The sequence below is a fragment of the Panicum virgatum genome, chromosome 2K (genome assembly GCF_016808335.1).
Source record: "Panicum virgatum strain AP13 chromosome 2K, P.virgatum_v5, whole genome shotgun sequence".
Lineage (NCBI taxonomy): Eukaryota > Viridiplantae > Streptophyta > Magnoliopsida > Poales > Poaceae > Panicum > Panicum virgatum.
In genome coordinates this window covers 4,062,746-4,088,268 of record NC_053137.1, presented here as the reverse complement: position 1 = coordinate 4,088,268, position 25,523 = coordinate 4,062,746, and the positions used below count along the sequence as shown (strand labels likewise).

At 47.7% G+C, this 25,523-nt stretch overlaps 1 protein-coding gene and 1 pseudogene across 1 annotated transcript; one reads left to right on the top strand and one right to left on the bottom strand.

The window, feature by feature from the left end:
• The first annotated feature begins 5,349 nt into the window (after positions 1 to 5,349).
• LOC120694959 lies at positions 5,350 to 11,684 on the top strand (annotated as a pseudogene).
• Positions 11,685 to 17,098: 5,414 nt separating this feature from the next.
• On the bottom strand, positions 17,099 to 18,087 carry LOC120695853. The gene is made up of 2 exons (XM_039979072.1): positions 17,597 to 18,087; positions 17,099 to 17,506 (listed from the first exon to the last, which is right to left on the bottom strand). Exons 1-2 carry the CDS (start codon positions 17,984 to 17,986, stop codon positions 17,183 to 17,185), a joined length of 714 nt encoding a protein of 237 aa, XP_039835006.1. The 5' UTR covers positions 17,987 to 18,087; the 3' UTR covers positions 17,099 to 17,182.
• Between the last annotated feature and the right edge of the window lie 7,436 nt (positions 18,088 to 25,523).

Below are 25,523 nucleotides of genomic sequence, written 5' to 3'. Positions count from 1 at the left end.
TCGACCAGGACCTCCCCGAAGGCTTCGAAGACGGCAAGTTCAATCCCATCCTTTGATGCATGCTTTTGTCCTAGCTTTTATAAACACAACCTATTGGCCTGTTTTTACAAAATTGCATATGTTTTGCTTGCTGAAAACACGGTTGGATAGCCACCCCTTGATTTGTTATAACCATTCCTTGACCACCTAGATTAATGTCTGATTTTGTTTGGACGTTAATCGCTGCTAGAACGCTCATGATCTTTTACACAATACAACTTGTTTTATAAAGAAAATGTGTGAGTGTGTGGGAAGGGATAAAAGTGGATTTTCGAAAGATGAGTCTAGACGGGATGGATGGCATTTCGGTGTGATTTGCCGTTTGGTGTGCTCGTGCCGGTGTGGCGGGGCAAGGAAGGGAGATATCCATCTTGTGACCCCTAAGGACCGAGTTGGTGTGTCATCTCACCTAACTCCACTATCGTGCAAACCACTCGACCGTTGAATGGGCAACGGCTTAGCATAAATCCCACTAGTTAGTCTGATAGCCATCAGGAGAGCTGAGAGCAACGGGTGATCAAGGAGAAGGGATAAGCCCCGTGTGACTTATGCCCCGGTTAATACCTCTGTGATAGGTCAATGACCCTTGGTGCATCCTGTGATGGCTAGTCAGGTCTAGCTAAGGTGGGTAATGGCTTTGTTGGGATCTGCACCGACATTAAGGTGATCGAGTTGCGGTACCCCACTTGTGGGTAAAGTTGCACACCTCTGCAGAGTTAAGAATCTATTCGAATAGCCATGCCAACGGTACTGGGCGAGTTACGGTGTGGTCACATAACTAGTGTTTATTGTGGGATGGGTTGGCGTGAGTTGTTTCGGAAATGTGTCCAGCAGTTGTGCCGTGTGCTACGGCGGATGAGGAGTCCGGTAGCATCTTAAAACCTGGATCCAGTGTGGATCAACCCTTTGTGTTACTCGGTATAAGAAAACTGGTTTTAAAAATCCTTTCTTTCAAATGAACCCTTGCATGAAATGTTGCTTTCCGCAAAAGTAAACCTAACCTTATCCTTGAATTACTCTGTGCATGATACTCTGTTTATTCCCCCTCCGTGGGTGTGGTTGGACTTGCTGAGTACATTTGTACTCACCCCATTTTTAATTTTTACAGAAGAAGATCCAGACTTCGTTCCGGACGACGTCGAGTAGGGTACCGTCCTGCACCCAGCCTTGCCTGTGGATTAGGGTCACCCGCAGGAGACACCGCATGGCGCAATACTCTGATGACCCCCTTTTTATATTTAATATCGTTGCGTGTGTATGGATTGTAATCCCCGCGATAGTGGCGCTTCTCTGCTCACTACCGCGTAGAGTTGTACGGTAATGAACCATCTGATGTAATAAATGTGTCATCAGCCTCCTGGGACTGATGTTTGTAACACATTTAAGTCTTCTCTTATGAGGGGATGCTTTAGGTGGTATCAGAGTCGTAGGTTGGCCGTAGGATGTGACCCTAGGAGCGAAACCCTTTTTCTGGCCCTTTGACACTAGAACTTTTCTTTCCTTAATCTTTCTTTCACACAAACACTCACCACTGGTTCTTACCCTATTCTAGATGGCTGACAATGGATGGATTGGTGGAATCTGTCACGCAGAGCCCGGCCTTCATAAGTTATTGATACTCAGCCTGGAACGCATCAGAGTTGTGGACCCACTAGAGTTTGTCTACCGGGAGTACGACTCCAAGGGCACACTTCGGTGCGACCTGATGATCTTCGTGGGAAAGAGCATCTGCTACCCAGATGTGGACCCTTGTTTCATCTCCACCACTAGATTTTGATTTCCTGATACCTACCGAAAAACCGCCCGTAAAGCCCTCTGACGCCTGCGTGTGATCTACAGGCATCACCTTCAGCGGACTCCTATGGGATTTTTCCCGTCGACTGAAGGAAGAGGACGCACATGGATTGCCCGGATGAGAGGACTCGGAAGAGAAGAAGAAGACCTGGAAGATACGGTCTCCCACCTATCCATCTATCTCACCGGCCTGGATGAGCTCTACCCCGAACAAGCGGCACAACTGAAGCAATAAGTCCACAGAGTGGAAAAGGCAACCCAAGAGCTGGATGAACAACGGACAAGAGCCGCACGCGCCGAGTATTCCCTAGTCACTCTCCAAGCCCAAATGCAAGAATGTGAGGCATAACTGGAAGAACAACATATGAGAGCCGCACGCGCTGAGAATTCCCTAGCCGCGCTCCAAGCCCGGATGCAAGAGTACGAGGCCCGCAGAGGAATAGGTGGGTGGATAGAGGAAGAAGAAGAAGAACCCATGGAGACGCATTGGGATGTAGGCACTCAGACTGAAGAAGAAGAACCCGAAGAAACCCATTGGGATAAAGGTACTCAGACTGAAGATGATGTGATGGATCAGTATCTTCCACTGAAGAAGCGCCCTCTTAGGATCGAGGAAGAGTCCCCATGATAGGAGTAGCACCCTAATCTAGAACCTTTGCCCTAATAGTCGTGTATCCATGAAGTCTGTATCCCACCATGTTGCAATAATAAATATCATCTACTCCCTTGTGTACCCCAAATAATTGTGCAAGTTTATTCACCCTATCTTGTTTTCAGATGGCTAAGGAAGGATGGACCCAGGGCAATTGCCAAGCTGCACCTGGCTTCCCCAGCCTCTTGATCAACGCCCTGGAAAGCCTTGGCATCACGGAACGCCCAAGGTACTACAGCAGAGAGTACGAGCATCATGGCACTCTCCGCTGCAGGGTGATCATAGTCATCGCCAGGAGTGATCGCTACCCCGACATCCAGCCATGGCGAGTGACCGCTACGGGATTTAGGCACCAAGACACATATCCCTTGGCCATCAGAAAGGCACTCCGTTATCTATGCCGGATTTTTGAAAGACACCTCGCATCCACACCAATGAGGTTCTTTCCGCCGGCCATCAGAACCCTAGTTTGGGAAGCACGCATGAGAAGTCTGGAACGGCACCGCCATGAAGAAGATCCTCTGTACCAAGTGGCCACTTTCCTAGCCGCATTGGATCAGCTCTTTGACGAACAAGCCAATATTCTGAGGGAGCAGACCCATCGAGCCGAGCAAGCAGAGCTCGCGGTAAGACTGCAACAGATACGAGCAGCACAAGCCGAGGCGAGAGCCGCAGCCGCGGTCAGCAGTGAAGCAGTTGCTCAGGAGAGCCTCAGGCAAGCCCGAGACTGACGTATGCAAGAATGGACTAGAAGTGGAACCCCAGTCCCGGCAATTGGAGAAGATCATGTTCTACTCGGGACTCCCGTCATAGGATGGGGACCACTCGTGATAACCCCACAAGCCCCACCCGAGAACCCCGAAGGGTCTACTGCCGTCGGTGAAGGAGGAACTGCTACGCAACCCTTGGAAAACAGAAACCTAGAAGACGGCGAGCAAGGACTACTCGCACACTCCGCCCCAGAAGAAGGCTCGCCCCGTGAGTAGAATGCCCGACGCCACCCTAGTGTTGTACCTCTCAGCCCCACTGGCTTAAGTTGTACCCTTAAGTGTGAACCTGTAACTGAACGTGTAGTATGCGTTTTAGTCGTGTCCCCGTGTTGTACCCTCCCTTGCAGTAATGAAGTTGTTGTGCTTGTTGTTTGCCATGTTTGTGTGCTTGTTAGTTGTGTGCTTATCGGCAGAAGGTGGATTCTGCCTTTTCAAAAATACGAATTAAACAACTTAAACATCACTTAATCCCAATCTCACAAAAACTCTACCCAATTTACAGATGGCCTCCCGAAGCGTTACGAGGGCCTCCCACATTCGGAACCCTGCAGTCGCTGGCACGGGAGTCCAGCCTAATGGACAGAACCCTCCCCAGGATGAACAAGAAGTGAGCCAGAACCGAGGAGAAAATCAAGAAATGCCACTGCCACCACCCCCCCTTGGGGACCTGGCACAAATAATCCACAACCAGACCCTCATCCTAGAAACACTGGCCAATGCTCTCGTAAACAAGCAGCCCCGAGAGCAGACCATGAATGACAAGCTGACAGCTTTTCTGAGGACCAAGCCGCCCACCTTTGCCGGATCCAGCAACCCCTTGGATGCAGACGATTGGCTACGTGTGATCCAGAGGAAGCTTGAGCCGTTCGAGTGCCAGGATTGAGATAAAGTTCTGCTGGCACCACATCAACTCACCGGGACTGCCTTAGCCTGGTGGGAGAACTACTGTGCCGCCGCCGAGGATGCCTCCACCATCACGTGGAAGGAGTTCGTGAAGGAGTTCCGATGATATCATATTCCCTCGGCCACCATGAAGCGCAAGGCGGATGAATTCCGCGCACTTCAGCAAGGGAGTATGTCGGTGGAAGAGTATACCCACCAGTTTATGGAGCTGGCTCGCTATGCACCAGAAGAAGTGAACGACAACGAGAAGAAGCAGGATATGTTCAAGAAGGGACTAAACCCAGAACTCAGGACCCTGCTCACCCCTTAGATCTATCCTGATTTCAACACTTTGATGAACAAGGCAATCCTCACAGGGAAGGCCAAGATTGATGAAAGAAAGGATAACAAGCGCAAGTTCCTGGAGAGCAAGTCTCGCCAGCAGGATCGTTTCCAGAAGCCTCAGTTACAACGCACCAAGGTCCCAAGCCCCGATGCAGTACAGAACTCAGTCTCAAGTGACAGGACCACGGGCCCCTAACACCCAACCCAGAAGCCAGAACACCATGAGGGCCCCGCAGAGTAATGCAAACCAGGTCACCACCAACAACAGCAATGTGAGGGCCTGCTTCAACTGCCGTGAGACAGGACATTTCATCGCCGACTGCCCCTATGCCAAGAACAAGCCAGCTACGTCAGCCTTCTCTAATACAGTGAATGGACCAAGGCCAGTCCTGACCGGTGCCAACCGAGTGCCCATCCGCAACAACAACAATGCCAACAACAACAGTCAGCAGATGAGGCAGCCCCAACAGTCATTTGGACGAGCCCGCGTCAACCATATCAACGCACATGAGGCTCAAGGAGCTCAGGGCGTAGTGCTCGGTGAGTACCTAGTCAGCTCAGCCCTTGCAACAGTGTTATTTGATTCTGGAGCATCGCACTCATTCATATCCTCGAGTTTTGTGGAAAAGCACAAAATACCTACAGTACTACTAAAAACACCCCTAATAACCCGGACACCTGGAGGTGACATCAAGTGTCAACTAGGTTGTCTACGGGTAAGGATCAATTTAAGTGGGGTAGAATTTTTAGCAGACTTAGTAGTACTAAAGTCCAAGGGAATAGACGTGATCCTGGGAATGGACTGGTTAAGCCAACACAATGGCCTCATAGGTTGTACGGACAAGGTGGTACACCTGACAAACCCGGATGGAGTACGAGTCACCTGCCATACCTGGGTAAGTGGATCAGACCCAATGGTGTTTAGCATGGAAGTCAAGTCCTTAGAAGAAGTCCCAGTAGTAAATGAGTACCCAGATGTTTTTTCGGAGGAACTCCCTGGAATGCCACCAGATAGGGACATAGAGTTTGTTATTGACCTTGTCCCTGGAACCACCCCTATAGCCAAGAGACCCTATAGGATGGCAGCCTCCGAATTGGCAGAACTAAAGAAGCAGTTAGAAGAATTACAACGAATTGGCTTCATCAGACCAAGCTCGTCGCCTTGGGGAGCTCCAGTCCTGTTTGTCAAGAAGAAAGATGGGAGTATGAGGTTGTGAGTAGATTATCGGGCGCTAAACGAAGTAACCATCAAGAATAAGTATCCCCTCCCCAGGATTGATAACCTCTTTGACCAGTTAAAAGGGGCCAAGTACTTCTCCAAGATCGATCTGAGGTCAAGATATTTTCAGCTCAAGATTAGAGAGAGCGACATCCCGAAGACAGCCTTTGTCACCCGATACGGGCAATTTGAGTTCACCGTGATGTCCTTTGGACTCACAAATGCCCCTGCCTATTTCATGAACCTCATGAAAAAGATATTTATGGATGAGTTAGATAAGTTTGTCGTAGTCTTCATCGACGACATACTTATTTACTCGAAGAGTGTCCAGGAGCACGAGCAACACCTGAGAGTAGTTCTGGAAAAATTAAGAGTACACAGGCTATATGCCAAATTCATCAAATGTGAATTCTGGCTGGAGAAAGTAGCTTTCCTTGGTCATATTCTGACCCCAGAAGGAGTAGCAGTGGACCCCAAGAAGGTCGAAGCAGTCTCCAACTGGCAGCAACCGACCAACGTCAGTGAGATCAGAAGTTTATTTGGGTTAGCTGGGTATTATCGGAGATTCATTGAAGGATTTTCCAAGTTAGCCCGGCCCATGACAGAGCTACTCAAGAAGGCAAAGAAATTCACCTAGACGGAGTCGTGTGAAAGGAGTTTCCAGGAATTGAAGCGAAGACTGACGACCGCTCCAGTACTAACCCTACCAGATATTCATCGGGATTTTGTCATCTATTGTGATGCATCCCGATAAGGATTGGGTTGTGTACTGATGCAAGACGGGAAAGTCGTTGCATATGCTTCCCGTCAGCTCAAGCCTCATGAGCAGAATTATCCAACCCATGATGTGGAACTTGCAGCCGTAGTGCACGCACTTAAGATTTGGAGGCATTATTTGATTGGAAATAAGTGCGAGATTTATACTGACCATAAGAGCCTGAAGTATATCTTCACCCAGCCGGATTTGAACCTAAGGCAAAGAAGATGGCTGGAATTGGTTAAGGACTATAATTTGGAAATCCATTACCACCCCGGAAAAGCAAACGTGGTAGCTGATGCCCTAAGCCAGAAATCCTATGGACACAAGGAGGATCATCTGCGAGAATTAATGGCACGATTGAATGTGCACATTGTTCCTCGAGATTCTAGCCAAGTGCTGAACTTCCAATCCACACTAGAGGACAGAATCAGAAAGGCACAGAGTTCGGACAAGGGGCTGATCGAAATTCGGAGGCAGATTGGAGAAAATAAGGCACCAGATTTTAGAGTAGATAATAAGGGAACCTTATGGTATAAAGATAGAATTTGTCTGCCCCAGAAAGGAGACTTCAGACAGATAATCATGGATGAAGCTCACAATTCGGCATATTCCATTCACCCAGGATCCACCAAAATGTATACGGACTTAAAACAGAAATATTGGTGGAATGGGATGAAGGCGGATATTGCACGGTTTGTCGCCCGTTGTGATACTTATCAAAGGATCAAGGCCGAACATCAGAAGCCAGCAGGCTGTTGCAACCCCTACCCATCCCGGTTTGGAAGTGGGACGAGATAGGAATGGATTTTGTAGTGGGTCTGCCCAGGACCCAGAAAGGTCACGACTCCATATGGGTAATAGTGGACTGACTCACTAAATCGGCTCACTTCATACCCGTACGAACCAACTACGGCGGAGAAAAACTAGCCAAGCTCTACGTGGAAAACATAGTAAAGTTACATGGTGTACCTAGCAGAATTGTTTCAGATAGAGGGACCCAATTCACTTCTAGATTTTGGAAAAGTCTGCATAAAGCCATGGGCACCAAGTTGGATTTCAGCTCCGCTTATCACCCGCAAACGGATGGCCAGACAGAAAGGGTGAATCAGATTATGGAGGATATGTTGAGGGCATGTGTCCTTACTTATGGCAAGGATTGGGAATAGAGTTTACCCTATGCCTAGTTTTCATACAACAACAGCTACCAAGCAAGCTTGGGTATGTCACCATTCGAAGCTCTCTACGGGAGAAAGTGCAGAACTCTCCTGATGTGGTCAGAGGTTGGAGAGCGAGCCCTAGTCGAGCCCGCACTCATAAAGGAAGCAGAAGAAAGAGTTGCTGAGATTAGAGAAAAGCTGAAGGCAGCCTAGTCAAGGCAAAAGAGCTACACTGACAAGAAAAGACGGGAAATAAGTTTCAACCCAGAAGATTTCGTGTATCTCAAGGTGTCACCCATTCGAGGAACCCTAAGATTTCAGGTGCAAGGAAAGATGGCCCCTCGGTACATTGGACCGTACCGAGTTCTGAAGAAAGTCGGAGCAGTAGCGTACCGTCTGGAGCTACCGGAAGAAATGTCGGATATACACCCGGTGTTTCATGTCTCGCAATTAAGAAGATGTTTAAAGGTACCCGAGCCGGAACACGTGCCGATAGAAGCAATAGATCTGCAGCCGGACTTGTGATATCAGGAGATACCGGTAAAGATTCTGGATACTGTAACAAGGAGAACGAGAAATTCCGAAGTACGGATTTGCAGAGTTCAGTGGAGCAGACACGGGGTTGAGGAAGCTACGTGGGAACGCGAAGACGCTCTGAAGAAGGAGATTCCCCATCTGTTTAGGAGCCAGCCGAATCTCGAGGACGAGATTCATTTTAAGTGGGGTCGGTTTGTAACATCCCGGGGAAATTTACTAATTAAATCACGCGCTAAGTTATTTTCAAAATTTATTTTTCATCGTTGAGCTCATTTAATTCTAAACCCTAAACCCCTCCCTGAATTTTTCCGCTGTCCTGACATCCAATTCCTATCATCGTTCCATTTTTCCGTCGACCGTACCCCTTCCTTTTTCTTCCCTCGTCGTCGTCCTGTCCCGCGCCGCTCGGCGGTTTTTCGCCACGCGCGACCGCCCGCCGCGATCGCCGCCGGCGCGCGCTCGCCCCTTTTTCCTTTTTTCCCCTTTTCCCTATTTTTCTTCTCTTTTTCTCCATTTCTTTTTCCCCTTTTCCTTTTCTTTTCTCCCTTTTCTTTTTTCTATTTCTCTCCCTCTCCTTCCTCCCTTCCCTCTCTCTGCCCCGAGCACGGCTCGGCCCGGCCTGCCCCGGCCCCCTTCCCCCCTGTCGCGCACGCCCAGCCGCGCCACCCCTCCTCCACGCTCGGCCCGCCGCCGCACCTGGCCCACGCGGACGCGCGCGCCCAGCGGCCGCCAGCCCACGCGCGCTGCCCCGGCCTGCCAGTGCGCCCGTGCACGCGCACACGCACGCGGCCTCGGTGCGCCGAGCTGCGACATGCGCGCACGCGCACCGCGTGCCCAAACCGCACGCCGTGCCACCCGCCGCTGCCACCTCCGCATGCCCGCGCCGCCCGCCGGCCCGCGCCAACACCGCCTCACTGTGCCGCTCTCACCGCCGGATACGCGCACGCGCGCGCACTGCTCGCGCGAGTGCTGCCGCCTCGCCGCTCGGGCCACGCAATGCGACACCGAGCTAAGCACCGGGTCCCTGCACATGCTCGCCTCCCTCCTGCACCGTGCCACTGCCGAGATGTCGCATCGACGCTGCCCTCGACGCGCCCGCCGCTCCCCGACGCGCGAACACGGCCGAGCGCCATTAAGGCTCGCCGCGCCGCTCGCCTTGCGGCACCAACCCGCCCCGCCCGCTCCACCGCCTTAGCTCGCCTTTAAAAGGGCCCCCAGCGCCTCTCCTCCACTCCACAACCGCCTCCGCACAGCCTCCTCCCAAGCCCCAGCGCCGCCGCCACCTTATGAAAACATTTAAAAATAAGCCCCTGCCCTTTCTAGTATGCCCCAGACATTTTTGGAAATTACAATCTAGTCCTTCCCTATCCAAAACTAGTTACAAACAAGTCCCTGGACCCTTACTTAACCCCTAAAACCTTATACAACCTATCATTTCATGCGCCAAACGACCTCGGATCGATCTAAAACTTTACCACGCCACTCATGACATAATTTTGTCCATGTCATTAGGAAACCGCCCGAAAATATTACTCCGAACTCCATATCTTAATTATTTCCAATTCGAGCTCGACGATAAAACTTTTATTTCTTTTTCTTGATTGTGTGTTTGTTTGTACGTGTCGTAGACCACGGTGTGAACGAAGGAGAGCCCATTGACGAGCAGTACTGCGAGCCCGCGAACAAGGACCAGTTCCGCGACCCCGAGCCCGAAGGACAGTGCTTCGACCAGGACCTCCCCGAAGGATTCGAAGACGGCAAGTTCAATCCCATACTTTAATGCATGCTTTTGTCCTAGCTTTTATAAACACAACCTATTGGCCTGTTTTTACAAAATTGCATATGTTTTGCTTGCTGAAAACACGGTTGGATAGCCACCCCTTGATTTGTTATAACCATTCCTTGACCACCTAGATTAATGTCTGATTTTGTTTGGACGTTAATCGCTGCTAGAACGCTCATGATCTTTTACACAATACAACTTGTTTTATAAAGAAAATGTGTGAGTATGTGGGAAGGGATAAAAGTGGATTTTCGAAAGATGAGTCTAGACGGGATGGATGGCATTTCGGTGTGATTTGCCGTTTGGTGTGCTCGTGCCGGTGTGGCGGGGCAAGGAAGGGAGATATCCATCTTGTGACCCCTAAGGACCGAGTTGGTGTGTCATCTCACCTAACTCCACTATCGTGCAAACCACTCGACCGTTGAATGGGCAACGGCTTAGCATAAATCCCACTAGTTAGTCTGATAGCCATCAGGAGAGCTGAGAGCAACGGGTGATCAAGGAGAAGGGATAAGCCCCGTGTGACTTATGCCCCGGTTAATACCTCTGTGATAGGTCAATGACCCTTGGTGCATCCTGTGATGGCTAGTCAGGTCTAGCTAAGGTGGGTAATGGCTTTGTTGGGATCTGCACCGACACTAAGGTGATCGAGTTGCGGTACCCCGCTTGTGGGTAAAGTTGCACACCTCTGCAGAGTTAAGAATCTATTCGAATAGCCATGCCCACGGTACTGGGCGAGTTACGGTGTGGTCACATAACTAGTGTTTATTGTGGGATGGGTTGGCGTGAGTTGTTTCGGAAATGTGTCCGGCAGTTGTGCCGTGTGCTACGGCGGATGAGGAGTCCGGTAGCAGCTTAAAACCTGGATCCAGTGTGGATCAACCCTTTGTGTTACTCGGTATAAGAAAACTGGTTTTAAAAATCCTTTCTTTCAAATGAACCCTTGCATGAAATGTTGCTTTCTGCAAAAGTAAACCTAACCTTATCCTTGAATTACTCTGTGCATGATACTTTGTTTATTCCCCCTCCGTGGATGTGGTTGGACTTACTGAGTACGTTTGTACTCACCCCATTTTTAATTTTACAGAAGAAGATCCCGACTTCGTTCCGGACGACGTCGAGTAGGGTACCGTCCTGCACCCAGCCTTGCCTGTGGATTAGGGTCACCCGCAGGAGACACCGCATGGCGCAATACTCTGAAGACTCCCTTTTATATTTAATATCATTGCGTGTGTATGGATTGTAATCCTCGCGATAGTGGCGCTTCTCTGCTCACTACCGCGTAGAGTTGTACGCTAATGAACCATCTGATGTAATAAATGTGTCATCAGCCTCCTGGGACTGATGTTTGTAACACATTTAAGTCTTCTCTTATGAGGGGACGCTTCACTCACGAAACCAATTATATGTGGGTCCTACTACAGTTTTAAAAAAACCTCGGTACGGGGGAAGGTGTGGGCCGTCGGGGCCGGGAAAGGCGGCGTGCGCGAATGGGGCGACAGCGCGCGCGCGTGGAGGGAGGTGTCCGACGGGCCGCCGGGCATGAAGGCTGTGTGAAGGCGGCCGGCGTCGGCAACGGCAACGGCGCCGCGTTGTTCGTGTTCGGTACGGTGGCCGACGCGCCGGAGGGCAGCAGGTATACTCCGCGTGGGTGATGGAAGCCGACGGCGCTCCGCGTGGAAGCGGGTGCCCGTGCCGTCGGGGTTCGGCGGGTTCGTTTACTCGGCCGCGTCTGTGCGGATTTAAATTTTCTTTTTTATCGTACGGGTTTAAAATTTCGCTTATCACTTAGGAGTTTTTGCACTTTACGGAGCGAATGTTTTGAGTTTCGTTTTCTAATTCAAGTCTGATAATTATTTGCGTTTATAGTTCACTTTCACTGGTTTCAATTGTGAGCAGTGCTCTGCTTTGTTTAGTTTTTTTTATAAGAGACTAGTAAAGTGTACATGCGGCACACATGTATTTTTTGAAAAAATATTAGACTGTCTTTCTATTATAATTTGGCATTTATACATTTATAGATATACTACTTATTTTTAAAACTTAAATCATACACTAATGATTTACAGGGTCATTCACAACAGCCAGTCGTTTTGGAGGTAGTTCGTGACGCAAGTATACAATAGTTGTCTGCTGGAGCAATTCGGTTTGTTTGAACACAGCAATGATAATATGCTGATCGCAATGGCCATATTTATTGTTAGTTTAGTATTGAACTATATTATTTATAAAATTTAGTATTTGTCAATGATATAACAGAGAATGAAACTCATGACGTACTTTAGTATATGAAATTTTCTTGATTTTATTTTTTATGTAAAATTGCTCATAAATTTATATATGGTATTGAAGTAGAAATGCATAATTGTGATAAGTTTTTAAAAAATTAGAGAGTATGTATGAACCATGATTAGTATGCTTCATGGTAAAATATGAAATACTCTAGAAATTAGATATTTATATGGTTAGATAAGTACGAGAAAAATTCTAGAGTTAAATGTTTTGTAAAGAAGTATATACAAAATGGACACATGGCAATAAACCATATGAGCAATAGAGTCCTATAAATAGGGGTGCTCCTCTCCCCTTTTGCCATACCATAGCATAGGAGGTCTCAAGGAGATGGCAAAATTGCCATATAGTGTAGTAGTGTCATGATAGAGTAGCCACATAAAGAGTGTAAGAGTCTTGTACTGAATTACGGTGAGTAAAGAGTTGAGATTTTATATAGAGTTGGTCTCTTATATTAGTATCTTGGTAAATGTCTTCTTGCTATACTGTGGGTATAGTTTCCACATAAGAAGTCGACGCTAAGGTTAAGGGGCCGATGCGTGTATTTATAAAACCGCTAAATGGGTTAGCTAGGTTGTAGCCTGTTATAATCTTTCTTAGCCTCTACAAACACTAACCGTTGAATGTCTTAGCTCGCTATTTTAAATAATGTCTATAATATAGGAAGGAAGCTATGAGTCGCGGGTACACGCAGTTCATTGTCCTCTTTCAACTAATAGTGATTGCTATTTTGGCCTTAATTTACGGTGTTCCTCTCGCCATGACCAAAGCACAAGACCAGATAGTTGCACTGTCCAAGAACGAGAAGACCGATGAGATAGCAAGCAATTTGATGAGATAGTAACCAATGTGATTAATTCATTTGTCAACGTAATACCCAAACATTTCTGATCAGCGGTATTGTCCTATTGAGATGATCGCAATCGCTCTTGTGGCTTTGACTTATGGTGTCTCGCTCGCTGTGGAGCAGGCGCGTGACACCGTGGTCACTCTATTCAAGGATGAGAAGACAGGTGAAATGGTTGCCAATGTGATCAATTATTTTAGGGTTAATTAGATCCGTGTCATTATAATTTCCACGTTTCTGAAGGATGCCATTACTATTTGACTTACTATGCTAGTGCCATTACAATTTTGCACTTGTTTGAAGCATGCCATTTTGTACGCCCGACGCCGTCCGTGGCCCACCTACAGGCGTACTGGAGGCCCTCGTATATTCGTATGGACGCTTATGCCCTCCCCTCCAAAGGATAAGACCGCCGACACCTTATCCTCCCGTCCATTCGCCCTCCCCGTTCCCACTCTCACCCGCTCTCACCGACTCGTCGGAACACTAATCCCCGTTGGCGGTGGCGCCTCTCTTCTTCACCAACGACATCGAGGTGGTCGCTGGCGGTGCTCTTGTTGTCCGGCTTGTCGGGATCTGCGAAATATGAAGGTCTGCACCACTGCGACGGTAGTGGATTAGGGTTGCAGCGGCCATGAAGTGCGACGACATCCCGGCTGTGGCAGCGGCCGCGGTGCCTGAAGGCACCGAGGACTCCAGGTATGTTCACTGGTAGATGAACGCTAAGACGTGGTTGACTTGCTCATTGTGGCCTTGCTCGTTGTATACCCATATGAGCACCCTGCCTAGTTAGGTCTCTGCATTGTTGGGATGGTGTTTCAATTCAGCTTTCACTGTTTTCATTCTCATTTGTTTTGTGCTAGGATTTCTATGTTTTCCTTAGAGGTCAAAGTTCAGGCTTTTATGACAAAGGACAGTGATGGGAAAAAACTTACTGTAAGGGCAAGGTTGTTAATTTTTCTTGGGAGGTAGGCACCATTACATATGATTTGTTGCATTCTAGCCTGTCCAGTGTGGTCAGTTGGAGCTCTAACCAGAAGGCCACAATTTGGTTCTTTGACAAGACTCTGGGTGAGGATGTTATGCTTGTAGATGAAGTGCAGTTCCAAAATTTGTTTGAAATGTATAAGTCAGAGATGCATTGCGAACTCCTCTTAGTTGTGGTGAATGAATCTGTGTGGGAAGAGCATGAGTTTGATAACCTAGAACCCTTGTGGATCATTCCACCCGACATGGACGTAGCACCAATTGAGCCTGAACCAGCAAAGCAGCCTGATCCACCTATGCAGCCTGAACCACCAAAGCAGCCTGATCCACCAGTGCAGCCTGATCCAGTTGACATCTTTGATAATGAAGAAGAGTATGTTGGTGTCGATGATGAGCACATGTACAATCCAGTTCCACCTGCACAACCATCTGTGAATGCACAAACTGACTCATCTGTACCTACTAATGATGCAAATGCAAATGCTGCTGCTGAAGGAGCTATTCCTCCTGAGGCACAGGTTACTGATGCAGATCCTGAGGAGATAAGGGTCCTCCATGATCCTGAGAACCCAATAATAGAGAAGGCTGCTTTGTTTCCTGACATAACAACATTCAGAAAAGCTATAAGGCACTATGCTGTGAAGACAGGTTTTGAGTTTGCTCCTGGCATCAAGAGTGACCCTAGCAGATTTATTGCAAAGTGTAAGCACTCTAGTTGTCCTTGGAGGATTCATGCTTCAAGGCTTCATGATCAGAAAACTATACAGGTACATACTTTTTCATGCTTGTTCATGCTTGCCTTGCTCAGATTAGATCTGTTTGGATGTGCATAGTACTTATTCATGCATGTCTTGTGCAGATTAAGGTTCTACCAGCAGCTCACAATTGTCCAACCATAAAGCTTGTTGAAGGAAATATGGCTTCTCAAAGCTGGGTGGCAAATAGATTGACAGACTGGTTGAAGAAGAATCCAAACAAGGGGCCAAAGGCAGCAAAGGGGAAGGTTGAGGGAGATTATGGAATAAAGCTCAAGTACAGCAAGACATACTCAGGTATGCAGCTGGCACTGCAGCATATTCATGGTAAATATGAAGAGTCATTCAAATTGTTGTTCAATTGGAAAGCTCAGATAGACATTACTTGTCCTGGTAGCATTATAGAGATAGATGTTGGCAAAGGTGGCAAGAAAAGAAGGATTAAGAGGATATTTGTAGCTCTTAAACCATGCATGGATGGGTTTCTTGCTGGTTGTAGACCATTCATTGGTGTAGATGCCTCTAGTCTAACAGGTAAATACACAGGACAGCTGGCATCTGCTACTGGAGTTGATGGACATAACTAGTTGTATCACATTGCATATGCAATTTTTGATAGTGAAGATAAGGACAACTGGACATGGTTCCTGAAGCAGTTGAAAAGGGCTGTTGGCAGCCCTCAAGGACTAGTGATATGTACAAATGCATGTAAGGGCTTGGAGACTGCTGTAGGCACTGTGTTTGCTGAGGCTGAGTACAGAGAGTGTATGAGACATCTATATAGCAACTTCATGAAGCACTACACAGGAGATGTCTTCACAACTCATCTGTACCCAGCTGCTAGGAGCTACACTGAAGGGCTATTTAAGTGGCATATGCAGAAGATATATGATTTTGCTCCTGATGCAATTCAGTGGTTGCAGGAAAACCACAACCGCATTTGGTATAGGTGTGGTTTCCCAGAGGAAAGCAAATGTGACTATCTGACAAACAATGTATCAGAGAGCTTCAACAGTCAGGTGAAACACTTGAAAGGACAGTTAGTTCATGAGTTAGTTGATGGGCTCAGGGAGCTGATTATGGAGAAGAGGTTTCTTAGGAGAAAAGTAGGAAGGGAAATGCCTGAAGGCATTCTGCCAAATGTCATCAAGGAGCTCAACCTAATTAGCACCCATTTGAAGGTAGTCAAAGTTGCAGCTAGTGATGATGATTTTGCTGAGGTAACCCTGCTTGATGACTGGAACAACACCAAGAGGCACACTGTGGACCTTGTCAACCACAAATGCAGCTGTAGGGCATGGCAGGTTACAGGAAAACCTTGTAGGCATGCAGTAGCTTGGATCTTATCCAACAGAGGCTTGCAAATCAAAGGTTTTGTGCATGAATACTACTCTGTTGAGAGGTTCAGAGCTGCATATGCAGACATAGTTCCTCCAATGCCTGACAGGACTGATTGGCCTCAAGTGGAACTTGAATACAAACTTTTGCCACCTAAGCAGAAGAGGGCAGCAGGCAGACCTAGAGTGGTCAGGATCAGAGGGAGTGCAGAACAAAGGGCAAACAGAAAAAAAGTTAGATGCAGAAGGTGCAAAGGCTTTGGGCACTTTGCCAAGACCTGTAAGCTAGCTGAACCAACTGAAGATGATGATGGTGTTGATGAGGCATCTACAGAAGCATCACTGAAAAGGTGCATTTCTTACTCTATATTTGCCTCTATATTTGCATCACTTGGTCAAGTAACATGAACTAACAACCATCTATTGCAAGGTGAGAGAAGAAGATGAAGAGCCAAGTGAGACACCAAAGAAGAAGCAGAAGAAAGCTCCAAGTGCAAAGAAGCAGGCGTCAAAGAAGAAGAAAAAGACTCCTTTGAAGAAGAAATTAAAGAAGGCTGCAAGTGCTCCTGAAGCAAGGGTGGTGAGAAGCCTCAAGAACTGGCTCGGCGTGGAGTAGATGATGTGATGTACCCCTCCACTTTTGATGGTCTCAGTGACCTGATGGGTTGTCTGTGCAATGTGCTTTTGCTACTCTTAAGTCCTGGTATGTGAATTTGTTAGGAATGATGTACCCTACTCTTAAGTGCTGGTTTGCTATGTACTCTAAAGTCCTGGTGTGGGAAGTACTTTAAGTGACCTGATGTTGCATCAAACTATGCATCCAAAAATGTCCTGAAAATGGTTGGTTCAAGTTCAAATGTTTCTCTGCACTGAATTGTACTGAAATGAACTGAAATTGTACTGAAATGCACTGAAATGAACTGAAATGCTACTTAAACAACACATCTTGTTATAACACTGGTTCCATTCACTTCCATTCTGCTAACATAGGTTCAGTACATGCTGATAACAGACACTTCCCTAGACCTAACTAATCTGACAACTAAACACTGGTGCAGCCTTGTTTCCTTTAGCAATCTCTTCCTTGATCTCGTTCTTTGCTTCCTTCATCTCCTTCTTTGTTTCTTGGATCTCCAGCATCACTTCACCAAGCTTGCCCTTCATCTCATTCAACTCAAGCTTCAACTGATACATCTGGAGGTTCAGGTCGCCATTGACCTCTTCTGCAACGATTTCTGCAGCTGATTCCACTTCTGCTGCACTAGCCGGATTCAGCAACTCAGGGTGATTGGAGCGCAAGTACTCTAGATAGGGTTGCTCATACCAGTAGTATGGGCAAGTGCTTTTGTTCTGCTTCAAACCAACAACAAATTAAGGGTAACCCACAAATTAACCCAATAATGAACACAACACGAATCTAAACCACAACAAGCAACATACCGTCGTGAAATGATTAGGGCACTTGTAGTACACATCATCCTTCCTGCTCTTGGTTCTAATCACCTTGATGTGGCACCTAGGGCACTCGATCCTTGGGAGGTCACCAATCTGGGTCGACCTTGAGGATGTGGTGCTCTTCATCTCCAGTGGCCGCCGGCGATGGGCAAGGGAGAAGAGCCGCCGGCGATGGGCAAGGGAGAAGAGCCGCCGGCAGTCATCGACGGTTGGGGAGAGAAGTGAGGAACAAGAGGACTGAGCAAGACGACGACAGGAAGGTGTCGGCGGTCTTATCCTTTGGAGGGGAGGGCATAAGCGTCCATACGAATATACGAGGGCCTCGAGTACGCCTGCAGGTGGGCCACGGACGGCGTCGGGCGTACAAAATGGCATGCTTCAAACAAGTGCAAAATTGTAATGGCACTGGCATAGTAAGTCAAATAGTAATGGCATCCTTCAGAAACGTGGAAATTATAATGGCACAGATCTAATTAACCCATTATTTTATCAACTATTGTTGGCAGAAGACCAAAGCTGTCTTTGCATGGCCAATTGGAGCTGTTACCAAGGGAGGGGCTGTGGTTGGCAGGGAGCCAGCTGCAGCGTGGGACACCATTGCGGTTTGGAGGAGATGAGAGGAGGAGGAGAAGGAGGAGAAGAAGAAGAATTAGGAGGGCAGCGAGCCAGCGACTCGCAAATGAGAGATGGCATTAGAGCTTATTGAAATTTGTTTTGTTGTATCTCTCCTTTGTGCCGTGTGAAATTAGACCCATTGATGAAGATTGATTTTGGCTTTTGGCTTAGTTTGCATCATATCATACTATCACTTTGTTTGTTTACTTCAAAAAATACTATCACTTTGTTTGCTCCACCGTCCTTTGAAGATATATAATCTCCTCAGGCTGCTGGTGCCCCCTGGCTGTGTGCCGCGACCCCTCCAGGGCTTGGCAAGGACGCCACCATCAGCAGCAGCACCAAGGCTGTGCGGATTGATGATGGTGACCTTGAAACTAGGAGCTTTGGAAGTCGAGGGTGGCGGCGAGTCGCAGCAAGCGGCCAGTGGCCAGGGGAATTTGGGGTTTCATTCTTAGTCTTTGTTTGTTCTTTAGAGAGGTCGGATTCGATGCACAATGAACAGGAACAACCGGATTATCTAGCAAAAATGAAACAGCAGTTTCTAACATACCAACAATAATGCCCGAAAACAACTCAAAACATTACATCTTGAAAACAGCTACCATTCACATTCATTCACCTCGAGTCTGAAGAATCTAGTTATAGTTGCTGACGGCTTCCTACCACGACAGCAAGTTATTATTAAGTGCAACGTGGAGTAGATAGATCAACATTCGAATATATGTTACACAGACCATAACACTTTCTGAACACATGCCTTGATGCCTGAGATCTTTTACAACGCACTTGCTACCACTTGGTAGTAGTAGTATTAGCTTAATATTGATTGAGGTTAATTTTTTCTCATCTCGGCGCCGCTCGCCTCCTCCCGCCCAGGCAGGCGCTGCATCGTGCGCGTGGCGACGCCCCGGCCGGCCCTGACCGGCGGCCGCCTCCTCCCCGTGCCCGCCTGCGCCGGTCGTCCTCAGAGCTGCCCGTTGTTCTGCCCGTTTTTTCGCGCGCAAGGGGGTTCACGACCTCCCCTTGCCGGTCGCAACTTGCAAGCTCGGGTCCCCGCCCTTGGTGGCTTGGCCGGGCCGTTGCTGCGCGCACCGCTGCCTGCAGTGCAGGCTCTAGCTACGTTCATCAAGGGCCCTGACCGGTCGCCCCTTTGGACGCACGCCGTCACACGTTGCAGCGCGGCTGCTCCAGGGGCTCTCCGTCCTTGTCCCACACCACGATCTCGCTGATCAGCACCCGCTCCACGCCGCCCCCTCCCGCGTCCGTCCCGTGCCGCCGCACCGGCAGGGGTGCCGTTGTCGGCCCGCACGACCGGGACCTGGGGCAGGCAGACGCCCAGGCGGCGACGTCAAAGGCGCGGCCGATGTGCGTGAACGGGAGCGCCGCGGTGAGCAGCGCGGGCGCGCCATCACGAATGCCACCGTCACCGGACATCCTCGTCGCTCATCCCCGGCGTGGGGGCCTTGTTCTCGTTTGAGGATGGAGGAAGAGGTGGCATGGTTTGGAGGTGCGGCACGGATGGCGCGGGCGGAGCAGCTCGGGCTGTAGACGGTGACCCGGGCGGTGCGGGCCTCGGCGTACAGGGTCCTTGTCCCGGTCGCGGCCTCGCGGGCGAAGGAGGCGGCAACGAGTGGCCCGGCGACGGTGGCGTCACCATTGGCCGACGCGGGCAGCGAGAGCTAGATGGTGAAGTCCGGGGACAACGACGCGGAGAAGGGAAAGCCCGTGGCGGCGGCGGCGAGGGCCCGCGCCGCGATCCGCCGCCACGATGGGAGCGGGGTTTGGTGGCGACGGCGGGTACGCAGACTCGCAGAGAGCGTGGTGAGAAAAAACGGCCGGATTCGGCAGAAATAATTTGCTTCTCGCGATTTTTGACTACGAGTCTCCGGTCAAACTTTTGGTCACATCTTGGCCGTGTTTGGATACAACAGTGAAATTTTCGCGGACATTTTTCGAGAAGAGAATCTCGCATGCATGGAGTACTAAATGAATTCTATTTGCAAAACCTTTTCAGGGATGGATATAACTTTTCGAGACGAATCCAATGACAGTAATTAATTGATGATTTGCTACAGTGATGCTACAGTAACCATCCTCTAATCACGCGGTCAAAGACCTCATTAGATTCGTCTCGCGATTTACACGGGGGATTGTGGAGGTGATTTTGTAATTAGACTTCATTTACTATCCCTAATTAGTTGTCAAAGGGGCAAAAAGTTTCCATGAAAAATTTTACACCCCCGACCAAACACAGCCCTTTTTAGTCTGTGCGGTGGGTCCACTGTAAGTGGTAGAAAAAAAAAGTGTTTCTAAAAGTCACAACTAGGATTACACTAACAACAAGACATCTAAAATAAAGTAACGATGATAGAATTAGCCTTCAATTATATTGTATTAAATCAAGGAAAAAAATCCTCATTCCTTCAAAATAAAAAAGAAAAACAGACATGCATGTTTAGCTAATCACATAGGTTAGTTAAAAATTAATCTGCGCCAATCATGTTTCAAACATCAGATATCTAAATGTACTTTCACAAATTGGCAGCTTTCACAACCGAGCAAGCAGTTCTTTAAAAAAAACATTGTGTGAGATGAGGTATCAAATGCACTGGACCTTTATTTTCAGCAAAAATCTCCCCCTCCAATAAAAAAAGCTGCAATGGATGCTTCAGCGTGAAATTGCCACATAATTGAAAGGTAAATTTGAAAACGTTCTACAAGATGTTTTATTTCTAGAGTTTTGTTTTTTTGGAAAATGAAGTTGTAGGAGTAGTACATTACTTATATATTTGTATTTTGTTGTGTGGTGGATGCTGTGTATAGGTAGACTTGTCTCGCTCGATCGTTCCATACCACAGCATGCATGCAACTTGTTTATGAGTGGCGCACTGGCACGATGTAAATGGTACGGATATTTTCCGACCGTATTCGAATTCGATCTGGTCTGGAAGGGTTTTTATCCGTCCGTATCCGATTTCGAGTATCCACTATCCGTAACCGATCCGTATCCGAATGCTCAAAAGTTACATTTTTATGATATCGATATCCATTACAATTTTATTCGACAAAAACTAACACTATCCATATCCGACTCCGTATTCGAACACAAATATGAAAACAAATACGATATCAGTGATATCTGTCCGTATCCGATCCGTTTTCATCCCTAGGCGCACATATCCGAGAGCTTGCCCTAGTAGTCATCCGTAACTCCACATCAGTCACGCCGCAGTACATGGGCACATGGACATGGCCACAAGCTCAATTGAGTGAACTTGTGGCCGGGATGATGATGATGCCAATACTAGTACTACACACGGGTAGACCAGGACCCGGCGAGACGCCCACCCGGCCGCGGGCTCCGGTGCAGTAGCACAATGTTTGCAAGAGCTAGGCTATGATCAATGGCCATTCAAGCTAAAGATGGAAAGAGAGGGTGTTGTTTTGAGTTTTGCCCAGGCTCTCATCAAGTCTTGGATCAGCCACAATGGTTACTGATGTACACCTTCTTGTCATTCATGCGTTGCGGTTGCGGAAGCTTGGTCGGATCCTAAGGCCCCGTTTGGCATAACTTTAGCTTCTCTTAAAAGAGTTTGTGAAGCGGTTTTTCTGGTGAAGCAGCTTTCCTGGTAAAGCTAAAGCTGTTTTGAAAAACATTTGGCGAAATAGCTTTTTCCTAATGAAGCTGGGTGAAACCACATTTTTTAGCTTCACCCTACTAGTGGAAGCACATGAATGGCTTCACAGGTTGCTTCAAAGGAGAAGCTGCTGCAGTTTTACCTTTTTGACATAGCTTCACAAGAAGTTGTTTTTGAAGCTCTTCTTGAAGCTAGGCCAAAGGAGCCCTAATTAACCTCTAATCCACGTGCCCAATCACAGCTAGTGCGGAGCGTAGCAAGCAGCAGCCGCAGCTTTGCATGTACCGAGGTACGGAGGAGACCATCAGCAGGGGGCAAAAGCGGCCAAGCACTTGATCATGAGTTCCTCATTCGAGTTGGGATCCGGAAAAGACGGGAGGAGAGGAGGTAGCCTCCTCAAGTGCTCATCCACACATCACGTGCCCAACCGACGGTTGCGTTCAAGCTGACCAAATGTTGTTGGCTGCAACCAGCCAACAATTTTTTTTTTTCACACCAAATCATCACCAGTCATTAGTCAGTTAATAATATTTTTCTCTCACAACAAATTAGTACCAGCCACCAGCCATAACCAACCGAACAGAGTGATAAACAAATTAACACCAACCACCGGTCACAACCAGCCGGACAGAGTGATAAAAACGAGCGGCTATCAAAGTACTTGAGAGGGGCATTGCGAAGGGGGCAAGCCACGTCCAGGAATTCAACTTGTAACATGGGGCCAGCATACATACACGCTCCATCTCTATACATGATCAAGTGATAGGCTGGAACTGACGATGATAGGATTAGTTACCATGAACTCTGTGTCTAATTGCCTGTAAATAATAGAGAGCATTGCCCGCTACATCGGCATTGACTATGCAAGCATCTAACAGGATCCGTGTTGATTTATAGGGAATGGTTCTGAGTGCCGTTGTTCGCGATGTTGATACGGTCAATCCGAAGTTAACTTTGAAAAAAATACTACGGCTCAAAAAAAAAACGTGCAGCATGTCCCTCAGCTCCTTCCTTGCATGGGGAACAGGGGAAGGGGAGGCAACGTGGCTCTGGTCGGCTGTCTGGTCACCGCTGTTGTGCAGCTCGATCGTGCCAGTGGACGCCGACGCCGTGTGCGCGGCCCGGAGCAACTGAGCCACCTGCTGTTTAGAAAATAGATAATTGTAAGTTTAAATTCCAAACTAAATCTAGCATGCATGACTCTAACATACTAGACAGTACATATATCATAAACATGATCTCAGAAAACATGATTATGAAACAGATCTGATCACAAAATACATACTGTGCGCTCCCGCCGGGAAGACGAAAGGTGCAGACGAGACGAAGACGGTCCTTCGAACGGAGTGTAGCAACCGGCGTTGCAGACGACGGTACGCCGCAGCTCCTGACTTGGACGGAGGATGAGCCATGGCGAAGAAGATGAGCAGTCGCGCTTAGCGCTTCCCAAAAACCTTATTCGCCCTCACCCGGTGCAGGATCACAAGAGCGAGCGGTTCCGGAGACCTGCTCTCCCGTTCGCCGGTGCACGCCGGCGCTCGGGATGGAGAAGACTACGGTGGCGGCGCAGCAACGAGAGGAGGCAAAACCCTAACTCAGATTAGATCTTCTTATGAATTCTCAAACCTTGGGAACTCCACGTATAGCGATCTATGGTTCACTTTTTTCATGAGGGGGGTGGTCCGTATTTAAAGGGAGAAAAACCCCTTACACCCTCGTCCATTAGCAATACGGGACTAATAGATGGTGTACCTCCTCTTAGCGCTAATGGGCCTTTGAGATTTATTAGGATTATTTATACGGGCCAAGCCCATAAATCTAACAATCCCCCACCAGATCTCAACTATCCATTTATAGATTTTGTCTGTTTCTCACTACTGTTTGATATACCAGTGTTTTAGTGAGGACTGTTAAGTTGAACTCTCACCTAGAGCTCCAAGCTACACTTATCCACAACTTGAACAATAGACTACGCCTTGAATTGCAAGTTTGGTGCAAACAAATTTCACTCAAAGTCATAACCAGTACATGGCTGCCAGTAGCCTTCTCCGCGGGTGGAGCATATACGTCGTACTCCCTGGTCTCTTCATGAGTTTACTAGAGATCACCCAAATCTCACAGATTGCGATGTTAGATAGTCAGACTCATATAGGTGTGTTCTTTCAAGAATGCTATGTAGGACATCACCTTTGCTCATTAGAGCCAATAGAAACACATTAAGGCAAATAGCCAACTTGCCTTACAACAACTGAGAGTATTGCATCTTTTCTTAGAGAGGGTTTAACTATTACTGTCCTCAGTTCACCATCAACTTGTTCTCCCCAAGTCCTAATTCACGAGATCTCCGATCACATAGTTTGGGTTACCACTGTGGCAACTTATACGGGTCTCATACCCATCTCCCTTGATGCACTATCTATCACATTCCGTGATAATTCTTTTGTAAAGGGATCTGTCAGGTTTTTGTCTGTTTGAATAAAGGTCACACTTATCACTGCGGAGTTTCTCAACTTCCTGACAGACTTCAGTCGTCTTTTAACATGTCTTGATGACTTTGCATTATCCTTAGCACTGTTCACTTTGACTATCACCGTTTGATTGTCATAGTTCATAAGGATGGCCGGCACTGGTTTCTCAACCACAGGAAAGTCCATCAAGAGCACACGCAGCCACTCTGCCTCAACAGTGGCTGTGTCCAAAGTAGTAAGTTGCTTTCATGTTTGACCGCGTCAAAATGGTCTGTTTGCAAGACCTCCATGATATCGCACCACCTCCAAGGGTAAACACATACCCGCTCGTGGCATATAGCTCATCAGCGTCAGATATCCAGTTTGAATCACTATATCCCTCAAGCACAGCAGAGTGCCCAGAATAGTGAATCCCATAATTCATAGTACCTGCTAGATAGCGCATAACCCTTTCAAGTGCATGCCAATGATCAGTACCCGGGTTTGACATGAACCTGCTCAATTTGCTCACATCAAAAGATGTCGGGTCTCGTTGCGCTAGCTAAGTACATGAGTGAAACAATAATCTGCAAATATCTCAGTTGATCTTTGGCAATTTTTCTGTTCTTTCTCAACATCACACTAGGATCATAAGGTGTTGGAGAAGGCTTGCTGTCGATATAGTCAAAACGGCTCAAGACTTTTTCCACATAATGGGATTGTGAAAGAGTAATCTCATTCTCAACCTTAATAAGCTTGATGTTAAGGATAACATCAGTTTCTTCTAGATCCTTCATATCAAAGCTCTTTGAAAGAAAAGACATAACCTCATTGATCACATCAATGTTTGTGCCAAAGATCAGTATGTCGTCCACATACAAGCATAATATCACTCCTCCACCCCCACCATAGCGATAGTACACACATCTATCAGCCTTATTAATGACAAAGCCCGCAGAAGTTAAAGTTCTGTCGAACTTCTCATGCCATTGCTTAGGTGCTTGTTTCAACCCATACAAAGACTTCAAAAGCTTACACACCTTGTTTTCTTGACCTTTCATTACAAATCCATCAGGCTGATCCATGTAGATCTCATCATCCAACTCTCCATTTAGGAAAGTTGTCTTAACATCCATCTGATGAATGATAAGACCATATGAGGCAGCCAAGGAAATTAATGCTCGAATAGTGGTCAATCTAGCGACAGGT

What these genes read in the sequence shown, in the direction of transcription:
- LOC120695853 (XM_039979072.1), bottom strand. Translation starts at nt 17,986, where the DNA reads ATGCCATTTTGTACGCCCGACGCCGTCCGTGGCCCACCTGCAGGCGTA. An exon ending in GCCCTAATCATTTCACGACG is followed by an intron (nt 17,507 to 17,596) that starts GTATGTTGCTTG and finishes GGTTTGAAGCAG; the next exon opens with AACAAAAGCACTTGCCCATA.